The 20,905-nt window shown below is 37.8% G+C and overlaps 1 protein-coding gene across 7 annotated transcripts in view; it reads right to left on the reverse strand.

Annotated features, from left to right (window-relative positions):
- Nucleotides 1-20,905, reverse strand: part of LOC105855489 (signal recognition particle subunit SRP54) — an 81,744-nt gene that overhangs the window by 26,443 nt on the left and 34,396 nt on the right. For 3 of the 7 annotated variants that reach the window (XM_012736498.2, XM_076004103.1, XM_012736499.2), the window contains 3 exons: nucleotides 19,752-19,922; nucleotides 16,103-16,198; nucleotides 13,034-14,827 (listed from right to left, as the gene is read on the reverse strand). In XM_012736498.2, the coding sequence (XP_012591952.1) occupies nucleotides 14,736-14,827; nucleotides 16,103-16,198; nucleotides 19,752-19,922 (359 nt within the window). In that variant the 3' untranslated portion in view covers nucleotides 13,034-14,735. Of the gene's footprint in view, nucleotides 1-6,789; nucleotides 7,131-13,033; nucleotides 14,828-16,102; nucleotides 16,199-19,751; nucleotides 19,923-20,905 lie in introns of those variants that run through there. The other 4 variants (XM_076004104.1, XM_020285770.2, XM_076004106.1 and 1 more) reach the window with 3 other exon arrangements.

Here is a 20,905-nt window from a genome sequence, read left to right on the forward strand (position 1 = left end):
AGTCCATGGCATGTTAGGATCTGGGCCGCACAGCAAAAGGTGAGTGGCAGGCAGGCTAGTGAAGCTTCACCTGTATTTACAGAATCTCCCCATAAGCAATGGGGAGCTACCGTGCTGGCCCACAGGATCCAGTCAGAAGCATTAGTTTGTCAAACATGATCCTGAACAAAGCATGGAGCATGCTCAGCAGGAGCTTTCCTATTTGCTGGCGCTGCATTAGCAGCCTCGGAGAGGGGGAGTTTAGGAGAGGGGTAATTTAGGGTGCTGAAACTCAAAATCAGATTCATCTCGGGACCTTCAGGCCTCTCACCAAGGCACCTCTGGGTGCATCTTCACAACCTTTGTCTTCCCTCCTGACTGACTGTGGGATCCATTGATGAGTCAGACCCCTGAACCATTGCTCTGGACAAACTTTTGTTCAAGCTGAGTACAACTGAGGAAGTGGTTATATTACCAAGGCTTTGAATGGAATGTCACATTTTCAGATATGACCAGACAACTTTAGAAACTGAGGTTGACTTTATGAAGCCAATAAAGCCCCTTGGGAAAAAATGGCCAGAACCTCTAAAAATTAAAACTGTCCTTTTCCCAAAGTCCTGCATGCTAAAGCTGGATAACTTGATATTAACTTCAGAGAAATCACAACAGTTCATGTACAGACAGCCTTCAAAACATGCAAACTGCAAACCAGGGAAATATGTCAGATTGCTACAGCCCATCCTTGCTCTATCCAAAGATGACTTGGGCCCAGTACCTAGAAATCTTCTGACTGTTGCCCTTTGGACTCAGAAACTGAGTTTATAGTTTGTTCCAACTATTAATCTTTGGGATTTTTAAAAATTTAAATAGAAACTAAACGCCCCTCATTAAAGGGCTGACAGCTTGCACCAGCCAGCATATGTCCTGACTGATGAGCCCCAGCAAATGATTCAGCTGGCCCTCACTGAACAAAAGGTGACCCAACAACTAACAGGACTGATAAAGATTCTTTGTTGGCCAAACTTTATTCAGCCTCCTGAACCTTCTCCTAGGTAGGGCCCTCTATACACTTTTTTTGTAAAATCCAGTTTTACAAAGAACCCTGCTAAGTCAGTTTAGCAAGAACCCCACTCTTGGCCTCTGGTCTCCTCTGACATCTGACCAGGCTCCTCATTGCCTGCCATCCCCCAGGTGGTGTCTGGTCATCCTGGCCTGGCTGCAGTAGGAATCTGTTAGGTCAGTTAAGCCAGAGTCCCCCAACCCTGATGTTTTCTCTTAGTCATTTTCCATCCTCAACCCCACCCTGCTCCTTGGCTATAAATCTCTATTTGCATGTGCTATACCCAGCGATGAGCCCAGTCTCTCTCCTCCACTGCAAGACCTTGTTGCAGTAGTCCCCATACCTATGGCAGTGGTCCTGAATAGAGTCTTCCTTGCCATGCTTTAAGAAAAAAAAAAAAAAAAAATATGTCCCCTATAAGGATCTTGGGAATTTGGGGTTTTTTTCCTTGGTGGTGGTTGGTGCTATTTTTAATTCAGGGTCTCATCTGTGTTCCTAGGCTAGTCTCAAACTCCTGGGGTGAAGCCATCCTCCCACTTCAGCTGGGTTTACAAACCATCATGTCCAGTTCAGGATTCTTATAGTTATGGGCAAACATAATTCAAATCCATGATTGCTCTTTAACCACTAGAAAAGTTTTTGAACCACTGTTGCACAGATGGGATAAAATAATAAACTTGAATTGCCCAGTTATACCAGTATAAACTACTTTATTTTTATGCATTGTTTTCTAAGGTCCTTCTTAGAAAACAGATATGGTTCTTCTCTGTCCTTTACTTTCCAAAGGTAAATTTAGTCATTACCCACGATTAGAATGCAGGTATATTGAACCCAAAGAACACACACATTGTTCCAGGACACACATGAACATCACTGACAGCAACTATAACTGCCATATAGCAAACTGCCAATCATGAAGACTTTAATAAGGCTATCCAAGGGTTAACCTGAAAAAAATTCCCAATTCTCTCCAGTTCATCCTGAGGGTTCAAACAAATCCCAGCTCTTGATAAAGGAAGATCATGTGTTGCTAGTTTTTCCAGATGAAAATAAAACAAACAACAACAAAAGAATGAAAATAAAAAACTAAAGAAAAAAATATTAAAAAAAAAAGAATTAAAAAAATAAAAATAAAAAAAGATAAAGGAAGATCAGCCCATTTATTGTGTCCATGAACAGATGAATAAGTGGTTTACTCAGGATACCTTTCTTCTACAACTCCCCCGACCCCAGGTCCCCAGACACTGAGAGCCATTCCTATACAATCTCATGTTTCTCCTTGAGATAAGATTTGGCCTGACCCTAACATTTCTTTTTGGACCATGACTAGCTTTTTGATCCCTTAATTTCCTACAGGAAGGAAAGCCAGAGGAGATAGGTTAGATCCCCAGTCATCATATTAACTGGATGGATCTAATACCAATACAATATAGCCCCAGCCAGTGAATAGATCTCAGATTTTTCAAAATATTCTACCATGCTCCACCCTACTCCCACTCACCACCCCTACCGGAGCAGCAGCAGCTTCTCACTGCTCCCTCTAGCAATCTCTCATTGGCTTAATTTTTCCTAAGGCACAGGCAAAAGAGAAGGAAAGTCTCTCATTGGCTTAACCACTTTATCGTCCTTAAACAACTTTAATAAAGCAATCTGGCTGGGTCATAATGACTAGTATGAAATCTCCATTAACCCTGACTCTTGGCTATGGTCTTTCCAAAAGTTTTTTAAAAATATACAAAGGGGAAGGAAGAAATATGATTCATATTTTTTATTCCAATTCCAAAGCTGGATAAGTATAAACAGAACTTTGAGTAATATTCTCTATACATAATACCTCATTTGAAATGGCATTTTATTTGTTCTAATTATATTTCACATAAAGATTTTTATTAGACTTTTATTTAAGATCATTCTTTAAAAAAATTAATATTAATTTTTGATATAGTAAAATCCAAATTTTAGGTTTATCATTTTAGGTGGGGATCAGCAAACTTTCTGTTAAGGCCACATAATAAACACTTTAGCTTTTGTGGGCCATATATTTCTGTCGCAACTGAACTCTGTGAAAGCAGCCATGGACAAGCAGCCACTTTACACGGACACTACATAATGAATGGGCATGGTCATGTTCCAATAAAACCTTACATAAACAAGTGGTTAGCTGGATCTGACCCATAGGCTGTAATCTGTCAACCTCTGATCTTAAGGAACCAGACTGGCAAGTAAAAATCCTGTGAAAGACAATACTGGTTAAGTATCCTTTATCCAAAATGCAAGTGTTTTAGATTTTAGATTTTTTTCAAATTTTGGAATATCTGCATTATACTTGCTGGTTGAGTATCCCAAAACCAAAATATTCCAATGAGCATTTTCTTTGAGAACACTCAAAAAGTTTCACATAGGCCAGGCGCGGTGGCTCACACCTATAATCCTAGCACTTTGGGAGGCCGAGGTGGGCAGACTGCTCGAGAGGTATCAGGAGTTCAAAACCACCCTGAACAAGAGTGAGACCCAGTCTCTACTAAAAATAGAAAGAAATTAATTGGCCAACTAATATATATAGAAAAAATCAGCCGGGCATGGTGGCAGATGCCTGTAGTCCCAGCTACTAGAAAGGCTGAGGCAGTAGGATTGCTTGAGCCCAGGAGTTTTGAGGTTGCTTTGAGCTAGGCTGACACCATGGTGCTCACTCTAGCCTGGGCAACAGAGTGAGACTGTCTCAAAAAAAAAAAAAAAAAAAAAAAAGTTTCACACTGTGAAACATTTCAGATTTGAAATAGTCAACTCATTTGACATGTGATTCCAACCCAGGGAAGGCAAGCATTGACGGGTAAGACCAACCAGAAAATAATGTGGTACAAAATTTCCAGTAATTATAAATAAAAGTTATTCTGAACTTTCCAAATGTTTCATTTTTACGAGTAAGAAAATTTTCACTGTCGATTATATATATTTTACCATTTAACAAACTCCAAAGAGCAGAAAAGATAGTTTGATAACAGCGGGAAATTATGAGATACAATGTCAATTAACATTTCACTACATTTTATGGTTAATCAAACTATAAATCTGTTTCTCAGGACCTGTTTTTAATGGCAATTTTCTTTTTATATACTCCCATAGCAGCCAGAACTTATTTAAAGCAGGTGCTACACTTGGAATTTATTCTGTACTACCTTCCCCAAGTAGGTTGTTAGCTTGGAGGTAGGCACTTCTATATCCTTTAGCCTACAGTTCGGGGTGAGCAGATCTATGCAAACCTAACTGCAAAGTCAGAGGCAGCTAAGAGGCCAAAGAAAGGAGCTGGCAAATCCAGTTTCTCAGAAAAAAACATTTAATAGGGATTATGAACAGAAGCCACATTCTGGTAGACTTGAGAGTGTGGATCCCAGGGCCATTATCCACCAGACTCAGGGTTTATATACAAAAGAGAAGGAATGGGTAGGACAATTGAAGTGACCACTAGGGGAAAGGAAAGAATGCAATGTAAATCTGCCTAAGGGCAGGATTTAACAATTTAACAGTAGATAAAGTAAATTCAAAAGTAGATAAATTAGTAACAGTAGATAAAGTAGAAATCTTAGAGACATTCCCAAAACAAGGGTTAATCAGAAGTTAATACAGCCAATTAGCATCCAAGATGGAGTTGCTTTGGCCTCTACAGTAGAAGTGCTAAATACATAAACAGTACTGAAATTTTAACTCCTTTAATAATATTAAGGCTAAGATTCTGGTTAAAAGTCTATTCAGAGAAGCTGCTGAATAGAACATCACAAGAGGTACTGGATGGCCTGGTTAGAGGCCTAATTCTAGACCCAATCTCCTATCTCTTCTCCCTTCCCTACATGGCACTTGGAATTTCTCAGTTTTGCCAAACTTGGGAAGGAGTATAAGATGACAGCCTCTCCCTCCACCCAGATCTCCAACTGCACTGGGCTTTTCCCTCTTAATGTGCTTAAACCCCTGGGCATAGATCTCCAGTTCCCAGAGATGTTTCTGCTTTAGAAATGTAAATGAGAAAGCAAAAAGGACAAATTAGAAAACAGTTTGCATAGTACAAACTCATTTGTGTTTAACGAGAAAGAAAAGGTAGTATTTGCACAGAAAAATCCAGAGAGACTAGACCAAAACTAATAGTTACTTTTGGGGAATGAGAATGTGAGGAAAGGGTGGTGGACATTCCTGAGAATTTTTACCTTTCACTCTACAGCCTGCTTTACTGTTTAAATATTTATTTTTTAACCAAGAATATAAAAACAACATAATACCAAAACAAAGAGCCTGTCTTTAAACAACAAATATCTGCTATATCACACAGGTATGTATACTTTGCTATTAGAAAGATTCAAAGTTGAAGTAATGATAAAAAAAAAATTGTAGTAACAAAAAAGGTAAAAATCAAATGAAAAAGCACATCAAGCATTGTGGACTCAAAGGTTAAGTTCAAGTGTACCTGTCAACAGGTCTCAACTAAAAATTAAGTGGCTCCCTAATCAATTAGTGTTCTTCCCTGAATTCCTTCTTGCTTGTTATCCTCCTCTTCCTAACACAGAAGAAAAAACAAGAAATTCCATAGAAACTAGTATGTGGAAAAGTTTTTGTTTATGCACACTACATCTTACACTATAAAACTATACTCACAGTTTGAGGGAAGTGTTTTACTAACATTCAGATACTTAGTCTCAAAAATGAAGCTACTGAAAAAGCTTCATTCTCACGGAGGACTAGAGGATTACTACCCATCAGCAACTCCAGGTTTTTAACAGCCAAAATTGAATACTCCTGAGCCAGTTTGAGTTAAAGCAATGTCTTCATTAGTTTTACTTGGTCAAGGTCCTAAACTACTAATTCAGACTACCATTCCCAAAACAAATCTCCAAACTGTACCTAACTCTCTAAACCAGCACTGTCCAATACAGTAACCACTAGCCACATGCGGCCAATGCACACTTGAAATGTGGCCAGTAGGACCTGAGGTTTGCTGCGTGTAAAATATACACAGGATTTCAAAGACTTAGAAAAGACTCAAAAAGGAGAATGCAAAATATTTCATTAATAACTTTCAAATTAAGTATAGGTTGAAATGTTTTTGATAAATTAGGTTAAATAATACACGATATTAAAATTAATATCACCGGTTACTTTTTCCTTTTTGACGTGGCTACTGGAAATTTTTCCATCATTTGAAAATTTCCAAAATTTTCAATGAGGCTTGCATTTTATTTCTGTTGGACAGCACAGCTCTGAACCTTAGTTACCTCCTAGGTGAAATGGAGATAACGCCCACTCGAGCGGTTATCATAAGGATCGAGCGAATTAAGACCTGTAAACACTTAGCATATAGTTGCCAAGGCAGGCGCTTGCACTAGAAGAGACTCAAAAGCAGCTGACGCCACCGTCACTAGGCTTCCAGCTACTCTAAGGACAGCCTTTGGGAGGCATGCCTCCCTTCTCGCGCTTGCAGAACAGAAGCTGGAATATCATCCCCGAAACCGAGGGCGCCCCAGGGACTGCGGCGCGGCCGGCGAAGGGGCTGGTGAGCTCGGGGCGCCTCCGCTGGGAGCGGCGCCCGCTCCTTCCCACAAGCCGGTTTCACCGAGCAGAGTCAGGGGTGCGGTGAGGAGGAACCCCGAAACCCACGTCCGGCGGGCGGCCTGCTCGGAGGAAGGCCGGGCAGGCCAAAAGGGCAGCCCGCGGACCAGGAAAGGAGGCGGCTTGGCTCTCCTGGTCTCCCTAGGCGGCCCCCCTACCTGCCGCGGCGGTTCCCTGAATGGCGCAGCGGCCGCAGCTCCCGACGCTGAGACTTCTCCTCCTTCCACACGGCCCACTGGCTCCGGGTCCATCGTGGGCGCCGCCACAGGGCTGCTGGCGCTGGCAAGACAGAGGGCAATGGCCGGTGAGCTCACTGCCATCCTCCACCTCCCCGCCCAGTCGCTGGCCGAGCGCGGCTACCGGGAAGTGGGACTCACCGGCAGCGCCGCGCCCAGTCACGGTGAGAGCGACTTGGTGGCCGAGAGGGGCGGGGCCGTCCCGCGCCCGGCAGCCGGCCGACTGCTGCCCCAGAAGCGCCACTGCCCGCTGGCCGGGCGGGGCCTCGCGCCGCGCCGCTTCCGGCCCGGCCCACGCCCGGAGCCCGCGGAGCCCCCGCCCGGCACCACCTGTGACGTCATGCCTCGTACCTGCACCGGAGCCTGGCGTCGTGCGGCTGCGCGCAGTCACCCTCCCAGACCTTGCCGGCTGCACTTACAAAATGAGAACAGCTGCGTACTGTGCGTCAAAGGTTACCGGTGAGACGTGGTTGCTGAGATGTATCGTAAAATGCACGGCTCGTGCTACACATTCCCTTCCTAACATGGATGACAGTCCAGCCAAAATACGCTGGAAATAAGAGCCCCAAGGATGATTTTTGCTGACACTTGTCTGAAGTGCTTAAGTATAACTGTAGAAAAAGTTATGTGGTAAGACCTGAGAGCAAGGGGGGTAGTAGGCTTCCATCTTGACAATTGACAAACATTATGTGATCTGTGTTGTAGGCCGTGTGTGTGTGTGTGTGTGTACTTGCGCTTTCACGTGTGGAAGGGGGGCATCCCAGACTTGTTCCATTTTCCCCGGTGTTCAACTGTATTTTAAAAATCATCGCAATGACTACTGCATGACTTTAACATCAAACGAATTGGAGCATCTCTAGGTAAATGGTTTTTTATTGTTGTTTTACCATGAAAGTCTTTACAAATATGTAGAGGTAAAAAATAAAACATACATTATTTCAGCTACAGACTTCGTTTGACACTTTAAATTTCATTTTCATGGCAGTGCCAATTCAGAAATGCTCCCTAAAGCATTATGACCTACTATATATTATTGAGCATGGCACTAACAGGTCCAACTGCCTGACTGCCTTAAACATTCCTTTCTCTTCTAAGCAAAAGTTATTTTTCCTTACCCCTATTAATATTCTTGTACATGTTCTAGCCTACTTCTAACTATAAGAATCTAAAAACAAAACTAAAAACCTTAAAAACAATCATTTGAAGACCATCTATACTTTAAAAACTGGTTGGAAATCCATAATGCTCTATATTCTTGTAATAAAATCAAATTAGGTTGCTGCTGAAGTAAACAAGTTAGTAACATGATCTGATTCTGTACGGTGGCATTAGCAAGGGGTTGAGACAGTCCAAAACAACAAAACCAAACTCTGTAATAAATTGAAAACAAAAATAAAGAGCCAATTGTTAAAAGACTTCATGAATTGGCCTGCATAAACAACAGAGTTCTGTATTATATGTCTCCAAAATTTCTTCCCTCTTACAGGCAAGAAAGGCAATCAACAATCTTTATTAAAAATTTGTGGAATGTTTATAATTGCATGATTTCATTTTCCAAACTGGCAGTTAAACATTAAATTAAAATTTTCACTGCTGAAGCAGAATGTATTTTTATGGTTTACAAGTGTATTTCTTAGTTTACTGAAAATCCCAACTGCAAGTTATATTCCAACATGAAATGGAAATATTTCCTAAAAAGATATTTTTAACACAAATATGCAATTGAAGAACCGTTTATTACAAATCAACAACTCAAAGCAACATAAAAGCATAGAAATACTAATGGTTTTATTTTGGGCATTTGCATTTTTGTCATTATTTCCAAACTGTTACAGCTCTACTAAAAATAGGCAACAAAGCAACATGTCAAACGTTTCATTTTTCACTTCTCACTCTGACAAAAAGTAAATTCAAGTATTATTATAACTTATATTCTTGAAAACATAATTATGGTCTAAATTCAATCATTTAATGGAGCATATAGGGCTAAAAAGGAAAATTTAGATCTACCTATTTCTGTGTAAGGCTGGGAAAATAAATCTGAATAAAATTTGATAACCAGGAATGTTCAGCAAATAAACAAGACATGGCTATGGTTTTAACAGAGCTCTGTGTGTGTGCTCTGTGTGTGTGTGTGTGTGTGTATAGAGAGAGAGAGAATATTTTTCAGGTTATCCTATCCTGCAAATAGAATATATTTTCATCAAAAATGATACACAAGAAAAAAGATGACAAAAAATGCATTTAGGTTGATTCTAAGCATAATCATTTTATAAAAGAAATTATTAAATAACAGTAGTAGCTTCACTTATGGAGCCCAAAATGCCAGCCAGGTACTGTGCTAAGGGCTTTACTCATATTAACTCTTCTTCCTCACAACAACTCAGAGGTACTGCTATAGTTACTGACATTTTATAGATGAGGAAACAAAGGCTCAGAGAGGTTAAGAAATTTACTCAAGGGCATAGCTGGTAAACAGCAGAAACAGGGTTCAAACCCAGGCAGTCTGAATTCAGAACCTACACTCTGCCCCTTTGAGGATGAAAATGTCAAAAACAGACCATGAAATGCTAGAAGGCAGGAAATTTCTAGACCAAAGGAGAGTGTGATATTTAGAAAAATCTGGATGGAAATGAGTAAACTATGTTTATTTTCTGAAGTCTATTATAAGGAATAGCCATTAGTAAGCTGGAAGGCCCTATATGTAAAAAGCAGATGAAAATACCAAGTAAACTTTTTAATTTAATATTATATAAACATATTTGGTTTATTAATTGAAATTTGGTCAGGTATGGGTCGGGGGTGTGGTGAGAATACACTATTGATATTCAGCTACCAGAATTTTCTATATGGTATTAGTCATAAAATACTAGCTTTCTTTGCATGCTATGCCTAAATTCAGTAATCTCGATGTTGGAGAGCAGTGTAATCCTTTAAAGAATTATGTTATTGATCTTTAAAGATCACAGTTAAGATCTTGCCTCTCAGGGCAAGATCATATTTTTTTTTAATACAGTAAGAAGGAAATTGCAGAAAATCAAGGGACACACATCACCTAAAGGGCTTCACACTCCTATTTCCTATCAAGTGGCCTGTTAAAAAACATGTAGCTATTTCTTGTACCACTTCTGCCAGACTTGAGATTATGAACTCCTTAATTGATCTCCCAAGGTCAAAAAGTGTGGGCCAATGATGATATCCAATAGTAATTCCTACCTTTTAGGGGTAGAGAAGTTACTAAGGAGCAAGTTTCTCTATTTATAAAAACATAGAAAAGCAAGCAAACATGATTCTTGAAATATCCAAATATGCATACATTATATGTTCTCACCTGATGAAGATACGGTCTTCTCTCTGGAAAGATGCTCACAAAACTTTAGCATATTTTGCTTAAGAAAAATGGATCACAGTCACAGACTGCCTTCCCCTGAGTAGGAAAAGCTTATATGCAGCAGTGTCAAAGGAGCCTACGGGCCCAGGTATGGCAATTTCTTAGTGTCAGCATCATCTGAATTATCCATCTTACAAGTAAGTACTACTAAATAATTTCTTGGCTGTTTTTCCATTTATGATCCAATGTGGTATCATGAAATGCATTGTTTTAGACTAATGAGAAAACCCTTTTAAGCCAAGTGAAGCTAAAAGGTATAACATGCTCTTCAAATGATGATTTCAGAGAGAAAAGTAATAAGGGAACTGCAAAACGTAGCATATACATGCCAAACTCATAAGAACTTGTGTGGCAGTCAGTGTATTAATAAGAGAAGTGCCATAATTACCAGCTTACAAGGTATATTTTTAGTTTAAGAAAATCAAAAAATTACTTTGTACTCAATATGTCCATATTACAGGTAAGAGGTTAATACAAGGCCTTAAGGGCTAAGGTCTTAGGTGAGCAACTACTCAACACTGAACACAAATAGTTACTTATCCCTCCTGGCAAAGTGTGGGGAAAAACTATCATAGCAAATTTCACATCACATCTATTAACTACTTTACAAAAATCACAAGCCACAGGCTACACAACTGATCTGTAGGTAAAGTTTAAATTTTAATGTCCCAGCATTTGATATGTAATTTCATCATTCCAGTAACTTAGGACTCAAAAGCAAAAAAGGCATCAGGTTCAAGCTGCATGCAACACCTTAATGTTTAGAACATGGTCACTGGGATTCGGAGAATTTTGAAGGTAATGACTCAATTTCTAATCCAATCAATGCCAGTGATAAAAAGAATCTCCAGATTCGAGCTGTGATGATGGCTTTCTGGTTTTGGATATGATTATTTACTGGGTTTTATTAATAACCATTTCTGTGTTTTGAGGAAGATCAATAATTATTTATATTTAATTATTCACTCATGATTCTCACAGACATAGTCATTTTCATTAGAGCTTAATCAAATTCTTTGGCTACTCTCTCTTATCAAATAGTAAAATACTTTCTTTTATTGTATATCCAAGCATCAAGTTGAAATTCCTTCACATTTTTAAACAGTTTGCTCCAGTTTTCACTGAAACATTTGCTTATATGTGTATATGTACCAGCGCTACCTATAAAAGAAATCCATTCAAATTTATTGTATATTATGGTTTACTTTTTAGACCTCCTAAATTCAGTGAAATATTAATATATTAATTTTACCTTTACATTAATATGCATGATATAGGACTTTAGCTCCAGTAAATTTCCTGGTTTTGTTGCCACCAGTTTGTCAGTACTCATTTATAACACTATATTTCTTTTCAGTTATGTGACACTATATTTCTATTCAAGGTTAGTACAATGTTACTGTGTTATCAGAACTGAGGACTTCCTTTCATACTGTAATATACTGTATTTATTTGAACAAAATAATAGTCTGTGTAACACATTTATTACATTGTAAAAAGCACTTTTTTCCCAAAAATTCCTCCATAAAACTGCAATGCATTATGCACATATACAGCATTATATTTTATATACCAGCAAATATGATACTTTGAGGAGAACATTGACATTGACCACATTTAAATTGTTAATTTGCTGTTTCTTGGTTTTGTAGTTTGTTGATATTTAATTTCTAAATTTGTTTTTGTTTTATAATTACATAAGCATTGTAAGCTTAAGGAACCTGTACTTAAGTTTTATGTTTGTATATATTTAAGTAACAATAACATTCAGGAAAAATTTAATGTGGTATCATAGTGCTATGATAGTTAGCTAGTGAAGTTGGGAAATATATCAGATATCATAAAGCTAAGAAATTGATTTTTGATTTTTTTAAGACTGGGTCTTACTCTGTCTTCCAGGCTAGAGTGCAGTGGCTTGATTACAGCTCACAGTAACCTCAAACTCCTGGGCTCAAGTGATCCTCCTGCTTCAGCCTCCCAAGTAGCTGGGACTACAGGTGCATACCACCATACCTGGCTAATTTTTCTTTTTGTTTTTTGTAAAGATAGGGTCTTGCTCTTGCTCAGGCTGGTCTTGAAATCCTGGCCTCAAAGGATCCTTCTGCGGCCTCCCAAAGTGCTGCAATTACAGGTGTGAGTCACCACGCCCAGCCATGAAATCAATTTTTATTTATTTTTTATTTTTTTCCAGCATATTGTGAGGGTACAAATGTTAAGGTTACGTATATTGCCCTTGCCCACCCCTTGAGTCAGAGAATTTTTTTTTTAAATCTGAAGGGAGGAAGTAAAGAGGGGGGGGATTCAATTTCCTTTTTGGTTTATTTTATTTATTTTTTTGAAACAGAGTCTCACTCTGTCACCCCAGGTATAGTGCAGTGGTGACATTGTAGTTCACGACAGCCTCAAATTCCTGAGCTCAAGCAATCCTCCTGCCTCAGGCTGTGGAGTAGCTGGGACTAGAGGTGTGCACCACCACACCTAGCTATTTTTTTTCTATTTTCAGTTGCTTGGCTAATTTTTTTTTTCCATTTTTAGTAGAGATGGAGTCTCACTCTTGCTCAGGCTGATCTTGAACTCTTGACCTCAAGTGATCCTCCGGCCTCAACCTCCCAGAGTGCTTAGGATTACAGGCGTGAGCCACCACACCCATCCAGACACAATAATACTTAACACTATGACTGAAGCCATAAAGTTTATTATGGCTAAAGGTCTCATTTTCTTTTTTTGGTCAAAATGCAAAATTGATAACCCAAGAATAGAAATCACAAAAATGTGTACTGAGAAACGGTAGTATGCATCAGTTTAATTACAAACTACTTTGGAGAACAGTATTTTCTCTATTGTCAAATTTCTGTTGCTGGACCTTGCTATAACATTTCCACAGAACACAAGATACATCATTTTTACACAGTATACAATGTTCTATAGGGTTATTCTTGCCTTTAGCTGGTAAAAAAAACTATTGGGATATAAAATCTTTGCCCAAGTAAACATGAAAATCAGTTACATTCTTTATGTAATTATTTTTTAAAGATACTTTGGCTTATAAGACCTTTTTTAAACACTTCAGTCATAAAAAAGTAATACCATAAAAACTAGCCATTGTTTTCATTGTCTCCTACTATTGCAATTAATCCTTTGCTGAAGATCAATTCACCCTAATTCAAAATATATTGTTACACCATACCTATTATCTTCATCATGTCAAAAATGAATCAGAATAATAATTATTCTATAATAGTATTTTCAATTCCATAATTTATTTAAAAGCAATTGTTGTAAATGAACTATGCAGCAATCCAAGGTAACCAATAAGCTGACAAGTCACTCTGTCACCCAGGGTATAGCACAGTGGTGCAATTATATAGCTCACTGTAATCTCAAACTCCTGGGCTCAAATAATCCTCCTGCCTCAGCCTCCAGAATAGCCAGGAATACAAGCGTGTGCCACAAGGCTTTTGTAGAGATGGGGTCTTGCTATGTTGCCCAGGCTGGTCTTGAACTCCTGACATCAAGCAATACTCCCATCTCTGCCTCAAAAAGTGTTGGGATTACAGGTATGTGCCACCATGCCTGGCCATCTCATTATTTTTAATATATAATAGTGACAGCCTAATATTTGCAATTAAATTTTTCCATTAGGAGACCTATACATTAGCTATTATCATTAAAACATATCAATTTCTTCAAGTTGATTTTTGGTATGTAAGAAACATAACAAAAGTGGCTTTAAAAATAACCAAAGACTGACAATAAGGCTTCAAAAATAGGTAAAAAAAATGCAAGTTATATACAAAACATTATATGCTGTGACTATAACCAAATTCTAAATTTTGATTTAAATGGCAGAGTTAAGATTTTTCTATGGCAAAATTATGTTAATTATGCTAAGTTAAACAAAAGTTCCTAATGCGCATGGTTAAGTTACTCTACCATATTTCCCAGTAAAGGTATATTTCCAGGCATAGTTTTAAATTGTACGTATCTATTGGCTTTTCTGTTGACTTTTTTATATGATACACTGATCATTTTAAACCATAAAGAAAGTTAACAACCCCTTAACTTATAACCACTTGGAAGTTTATTTTACAGCACTTTTATTGAGACATCATGTAACTACTTACCAGGACTGTTTACAAATGTCCTTTGAGACAATTAAAAATCTTTCAGTACTAAAATTTTACATCATGATTTGTTTAACTTAAGAAGTGTTATGATGGTGAAAACAGAAGAAAATCTAAAGCAAAAATATAATGATTTCCACAAAAACCATATATTCCTCCCTTATGTTAAAGGGAGGGAGGGAAGGAAGAGAAAGGAAGAGAAAAGAAGGGGGAAGAGGGATGAGAAGAAAAAGAAGGGCAAGATAGGCAAGAAAAATACTCTTTTTTCCCCCAATTTGCAAAAAAGGAGGGAAACTCTGAGGTCTCAGCAAATAATGTAATCAACTGAGTCAGTTTATATTAAGGCATCTTCTTTACATATTATTGAATCCCATCATGCCTTTCATATTGCCAGCAGCACCCTGTTGAAACTGCCTCATCATTGACTGAAGTCCTGCCATACCACCTAGAGTGAAAGTAGAGTTAAAAACAGGTAATTATTAAACAGAACTTGAAACATTTATTACTTTTTGCCTAATAAGCACTTTAACTTCTGAAAAATACTAGGTTCTGACTGCAATTTAGTCATCAGCCTTAAAATAATATACCAACCAAAAATTTGTATTATCATCAATATCCTCAACTATAAAAGAGAATAAACTACCTACCTCATTGACTTATTGTAAAGAATAAATGAAAAAAAATGATTCATGAAAGATCTTAGAATAGGACCTGTCACACAGTCAATAAATCTAAACAAAAACTTTTTTTTGGCAAGTCCAAAAGAGTCTTACTGTAACTAGTTAAGTTACATAAAAAGAAATCAATGGGAGGGAGGTATATTTCATCAGACTTACAGAAAGCAAAGAATTTCCCATTTATTGAACATTTACTATGTGCCTAGAATTTTACTAAATGCTTTCTGTATATTAGCTCACTTAGCTGTTACAATTTCCTGATAACATATTATCTGTGATTTTTTTTTTTTTTTGAGACAGAGTCTCGCTTTGTTGCCCAGGCTAGAGTGAGTGCCATGGCATCAGCCTAGCTCACAGCAACCTCAAACTCCTGGGCTCCAGTGATCCTTCTGCCTCAGCCTCCCGAGTAGCTGGGACTACAGGCATGCGCCACCATGCCCAGCTAATTTTTTACATATATATATCAGTTGGCCAATTAATTTCTTTCTATTTATAGTAGACGGGGTCTCGCTCTTGCTCAGGCTGGTTTTGAACTCCTGACCTTGAGCAATCCGCCCGCCTCGGCCTCCCAAGAGCTAGGATTACAGGCGTGAGCCACCGCGCCCGGCCATTATCTGTGATTTTTACAGAGTGAGGTTTTTTTACAGAGTGAGGAAAGTGAGGTTTAGAAAGTTAAGGGACTTTTCAGAGGTTACACAGTAAAAGTGAAACTGAGGTTCAAAATCCTTATATAATTTCAAAATCCCATCATTAAAAATATCCAGGTTCCTGAAATGAGCAAAAGATCACTAGAACAAAAATAAGCAAAAGATCATTAAATAGTTTACTCAAAAATCACATGGGTAAACCACTTCATCATCTTGAAAACACACAAAAATCACAGGTGATAGCAAAGGACTGAATAAAATCTCAACTAATACAGTGCTATTACAACCCTTAAACTTAGGATTCAGATGACCATTTCCCTCAAATCACACTTCTTTATTTTCTTAATATAATAACAGAAGGCTTGTCATTAAAACTCAAACCAATTTGCTATTTACCCATGTGATGAAGAACTCTAGGATCCATCATTTTGGCCATTTGTTGATTCAGTTTTGCCATCTGTGACTGGCTCACATTCTTAGACATGTCACCACCTGAAAAAAAAAAGATTTAAAGTCCATATAGGAAGTAATATAATCCAGATACAACAGAAAGTTCAATCAATTGAGTAACCAAAAAGAAAAAAAATCACATAATCTTACCACTCTAATACAATTATTTCTATTTCTACATATTCCCTTCTAATCTTTATCTCCATTACATATATTTTTTTGAAGGACAAGTGAAATTCAACATAAGGGAACATTTAAAAGACTTTTTTTTTTTTTTCTTTTTTTGAGACAGAGTCTCGCTTTGTTGTCCAGGCTAGAGTGAGCGCCATGGCGTCAGCCTAGCTCACAGCAACCTCAAACTCCTGGGCTCAAGCAATCCTTCTGCCTCAGCCTCCCGAGTAGCTGGGACTACTACTATTTATAGTAGAGATGGAGTCTCACTCTTGCTCAGGCTGGTTTCAAACTCCTGACCTCGAGCAATCCGCCCACCTCGGCCTCCCGGAGTGTTAGGATTACAGGCGTGAGCCACCGCGCCGGCCTAAAAGACTTTCTTAAGGCTACGATTTTGCTAATACTTATAGTTATACCTGTGAATAAGCCACCATTAGCAATATTAGCCTAGTTGTTCTTAATAGTAAGCTATAATGATTGCTTAATAGTGATATAGGGGAATGCTGAACAAAAACTGAGTTCATAGATATGAGTTAGGAAAAAGATTGGATAACTTTTAAATGAGTATGAAAGAATAAGTCTAAGAGAATGAAGAGTTATATATATCTAAGACTTTTTAAAAATAATAAAAAGCTTCAGAGAATAGAAAGACAAATAATGCAACTTCATTTTTCAAGAAATTTCCACATACTAACTAAAAACTCCATGGTAAAAAGAGCAGCCAATGGAAGAGAGCTGCACTCTGGGCCAGAACAGGTAAAAGCATCCTTTAGAGAACAGCTGTCTTCTTAAGAGACAAGAAACAAAAGAGATCATCACTGCAACAATGAATAAGAAGAATTGCTTCAACAAAACAATTTATTTCAAAGGAGCATTAACTATTGTACTTCCCAGGAACACTTAATAAAAATGAAAATCAAAACTATTTCTGATTCTCTGATCATAGCTAGTTAATCTGAATAAATTTTGTGAAATAAGAAGGATGAATTGAAGAGAAGAGATGTTTTTATGATAAAATGTGATGAAGTCTGTGAAAAAATCATAATAAATATATGGAAGATATAAATTCCATATTCATTGGTGATCTATCCTAAGAGTTTGTTTTTCAGGACTTAAAATATTAAGAGTTTGGTGTGACAAGGATGCATGCATATCCACTGCTCACTTCATCTTAGTTGTGTGTTTACTAAAGAATCATTGCATAGATAATATCTAAATAAATGATAGATCTGTTCTATCAAGAATAGTCAGGGTCACTTTAGAAAGATGCTAAACTGACATAATGTGTTTATTAATCACTATATGAATAGCATGTAATGTTGGGAATTATAGCCAATTTAAACATGTTTGTCTAACTTTTCTCCCTTGTCACAAAAGAGAAAGTAGGATATAGCAAACAAGGAAAATAAGGAAAGTTTTCAAAGCTACAGGGTAATTAAAAACATCTGTATAGGCCAGGCACAGTGGCTCACACCTGTAATCTGGCACTCTGGGAGGCTGAGTCGGAAGGATCACTTGAGCTCAAGAGTTTGAGATGACCTGAGCAAGGGCCATATCTCTCCTAAAAATAGAAAAAATCAGCCGGGTGTGGTGCACACCTATAGTACCAGCTACTCAAGAGACTGAGGCAGGAGGATCACTTGAGCCCAGGAGTTTGAGGTTGCTGTGAGCTAAGCTGACGCTGTGGCTCTCTAGCCCGGGCAACAGAGTGAGACTCTGTCCCAAAAAAAAAAAAAAAAATTGTCATCTGTATATACTCATTCTTTTCAGAGTTATTAACCTTTGGAGCTTGCCTAATCAATATTTTTTGAAATAATATATTCATTTTAATAGTTGTTTATATTATAGAAAAATATTAAAAAGAGGACTAGAACTGTTGGTCAACTCTTTGGAAAATCCTATCTTTTTATCTTACAAAATACACAGCAAATTAAATTCTAGTTTGGAATAAAGAGTCACATAAAAAATAAAATCAAAAATGAATAGAAGGCCGGGCGCGGTGGCTCATGCCTGTAATCCTAGCACTCTGGGAGGCCGAGGCGGGCGGATTGCTCGAGGTCAGGAGTTCGAAACCAGCCTGAGCAAGAGCGAGACCCCGTCTCTACTATAAATAGAAAGAAATTAATTGGCCAACTAATATATATAGAAAAAATTAGCCGGGCATGGTGGCGCATGCCTATAGTCCCAGCTACTCGGGAGGCTGAGGCAGAAGGATTGCTTGAGCCCAGGAGTTTGAGGTTGCTGTGAGCTAGGCTGATGCCACGGCACTCACTCTAGCTTGGGCAACAAAGCGAGACTCTGTCTCAAAAAAAAAAAAAATAAAAATAAAAATAAAAATAAAAAATGAATAGAAAGAAAATAAGTGCTATGGAATTAACATGAGGAAGCCTTTCATAAGCATAAAAGAAATCAAAGGAAAAGACAGATAAGCTTAGCTACATTAAAAATGGAAACTTCTGTTCATTATAAAATATAAATAAATAAAAATGAAAAACTGGAGAAAAAATATTTGTAGACATAAACCAAGAATTTTAAAGAGTTATTACAAAGAAGTTAGGGAAAACATGGAATGACTGGACAAGGAACATAAAGAGGTGATTCATAAAGGAAATTCAAACTAGTAAATGTACAAAGAAATGTTAAATTTAAGTAGAAATATAAAAACGTTGAAAAAATATTTGACCATTAAATTAGAAATATTTCAAAATTATTCATTGTATATTATATTTCTGATCTAAACAAATAAAATCCCTGGTCTTATGGAACTGCACGGAAATTGATACAGAAATAGATGAAAACAGATTAACTGTCCAATAAAGAGGCATTACCAGCTGGGTACAGTGGCTCGCACCTGTAATCCTAACACTCTTGAGCTCAGGAGTTCAAGAGCAGCCTGAGCAAGAGCGAGACCCTGTCTCTATAAAAAATTATAAAAATAAAAATAAAAAGAGGCATTACATTAAACAAAGATACATGAGTAACAGGAATAGTGGTGGTTAGTGGTTAAAAATTACATTTTGAAGAATATTTGACAACATGGAAAAATATTCATGATATATCAGAAGAAAACAGTTACAGCAACTGTTATCTGAAATATGATCCACTGGATTCCCCAGTGAGTAAAGGTAATATGGGTTTTTTAAATTATATTCTCTAAATTTTCTGTAACATGTATTATATGTTCCTAAAAATAAAATCATTAAATTTGCTTTTTAAAAATATTAATGTTTATTTCCTTGAATCTGAAGACAGATAAATCACAGATCACATTATAAATCCAGAAAGTACTTGAATATAGTATGAAATTCAGCAGTGAATTTCAGTGGTGAAATTAAGTACTGGCAGTACTCCTTGACCTTAATATTTAGTTTCTCAGTTTCTTTCTTTTCAATCTGTTAACTAACAATGAGCTCATTTTTCTTACCTTTGAAAAGTCCTTTGATACCTCCCATCTTTTTTACCATCTGTGCAAACTTGGTATATTGTGTCAGAAGTTCCTGAACATCTCTCGTTGACACACCTGATCCTCTTGCTACTCTCTGGATTCTTCCCGGTTGCTTACTAAAAACCTTGGCACCATCCGTACTGTCCAGTTCTGTAGGCAAGAGTCAATTACTTTCATTTACATATAATTATCATTCATCTTGAAAACAGTTATGTGCAAATGGGCAATATGTAACTTCACAGAGCTTAGCAGATAGGTTTCTTAAAGAAATAACTCATTTTTCTTTTCATGTTATGAAATATCTTACATACAGAAAAACAATTGTAATAAATGGTCAAACTATTAAATACCATCCAAATTGAATAAATGTTATAATTTTCCATGTTTGCTTTTGATTTTTAAAAATTAAACATAGGGGTCAGGCACAGTGGCTCATGCTTATAAGCCCAGCACTTTGGGATGCTGAGGTGGGAGGCTCACTTGAGCCCAGGAGTTCAAGACCAGCCTGGGCAACATAGTGAGACCCCATCTCTATGAAAAATAGCAAAATTAGCTGGGCATAGTGGCATGTACATCTGTAGTCCCAGGAAGGCTGAGGTGGAAGGATTGCTTGAACCCAGGACTTTGAGGCTACGGTGAGCTATGGTTGCACCACTGCACTCCAGCAACCTGGGTGACAGAGTAAAGGCACATGAGCCACTGTGCCTGACCCCTATGTTTAATTTTTAAAAATCAAAAGCAAACATGGGCCGGGCGCGGTGGCTCACGCCTATAATCCTAGCACTCTGGGAGGCCGAGGCAGGCAGATCGCTCGAGGTCAGGAGTTCGAAACCAGCCTGAGCAAGAGTGAGACCCTGTCTCTACTATAAATAGAAAGACATTAATTGGCCAACTAATATATATAGAAAAAATTAGCCGGGCATAGTGGCACATGCCTGTAATCCCAGCTACTCGGGAGACTGAGGCAGGAGGATCGCTTGAGCCCAGGAGTTTGAGGTTGCTGTGAGCCAGGCTGACGCCACAGCACTCACTCTAGCCTGGGCAACAAAGCGAGACTCTGTCTCAAAAAAAAAACAAAAAAAAACAAAAAGCAAACATGGAAAATTATAACATTTGTTCAATTTGGATGGTAT

This window comes from Microcebus murinus, chromosome 6 (assembly GCF_040939455.1).
Source record: "Microcebus murinus isolate Inina chromosome 6, M.murinus_Inina_mat1.0, whole genome shotgun sequence".
Taxonomy (NCBI): domain Eukaryota; kingdom Metazoa; phylum Chordata; class Mammalia; order Primates; family Cheirogaleidae; genus Microcebus; species Microcebus murinus.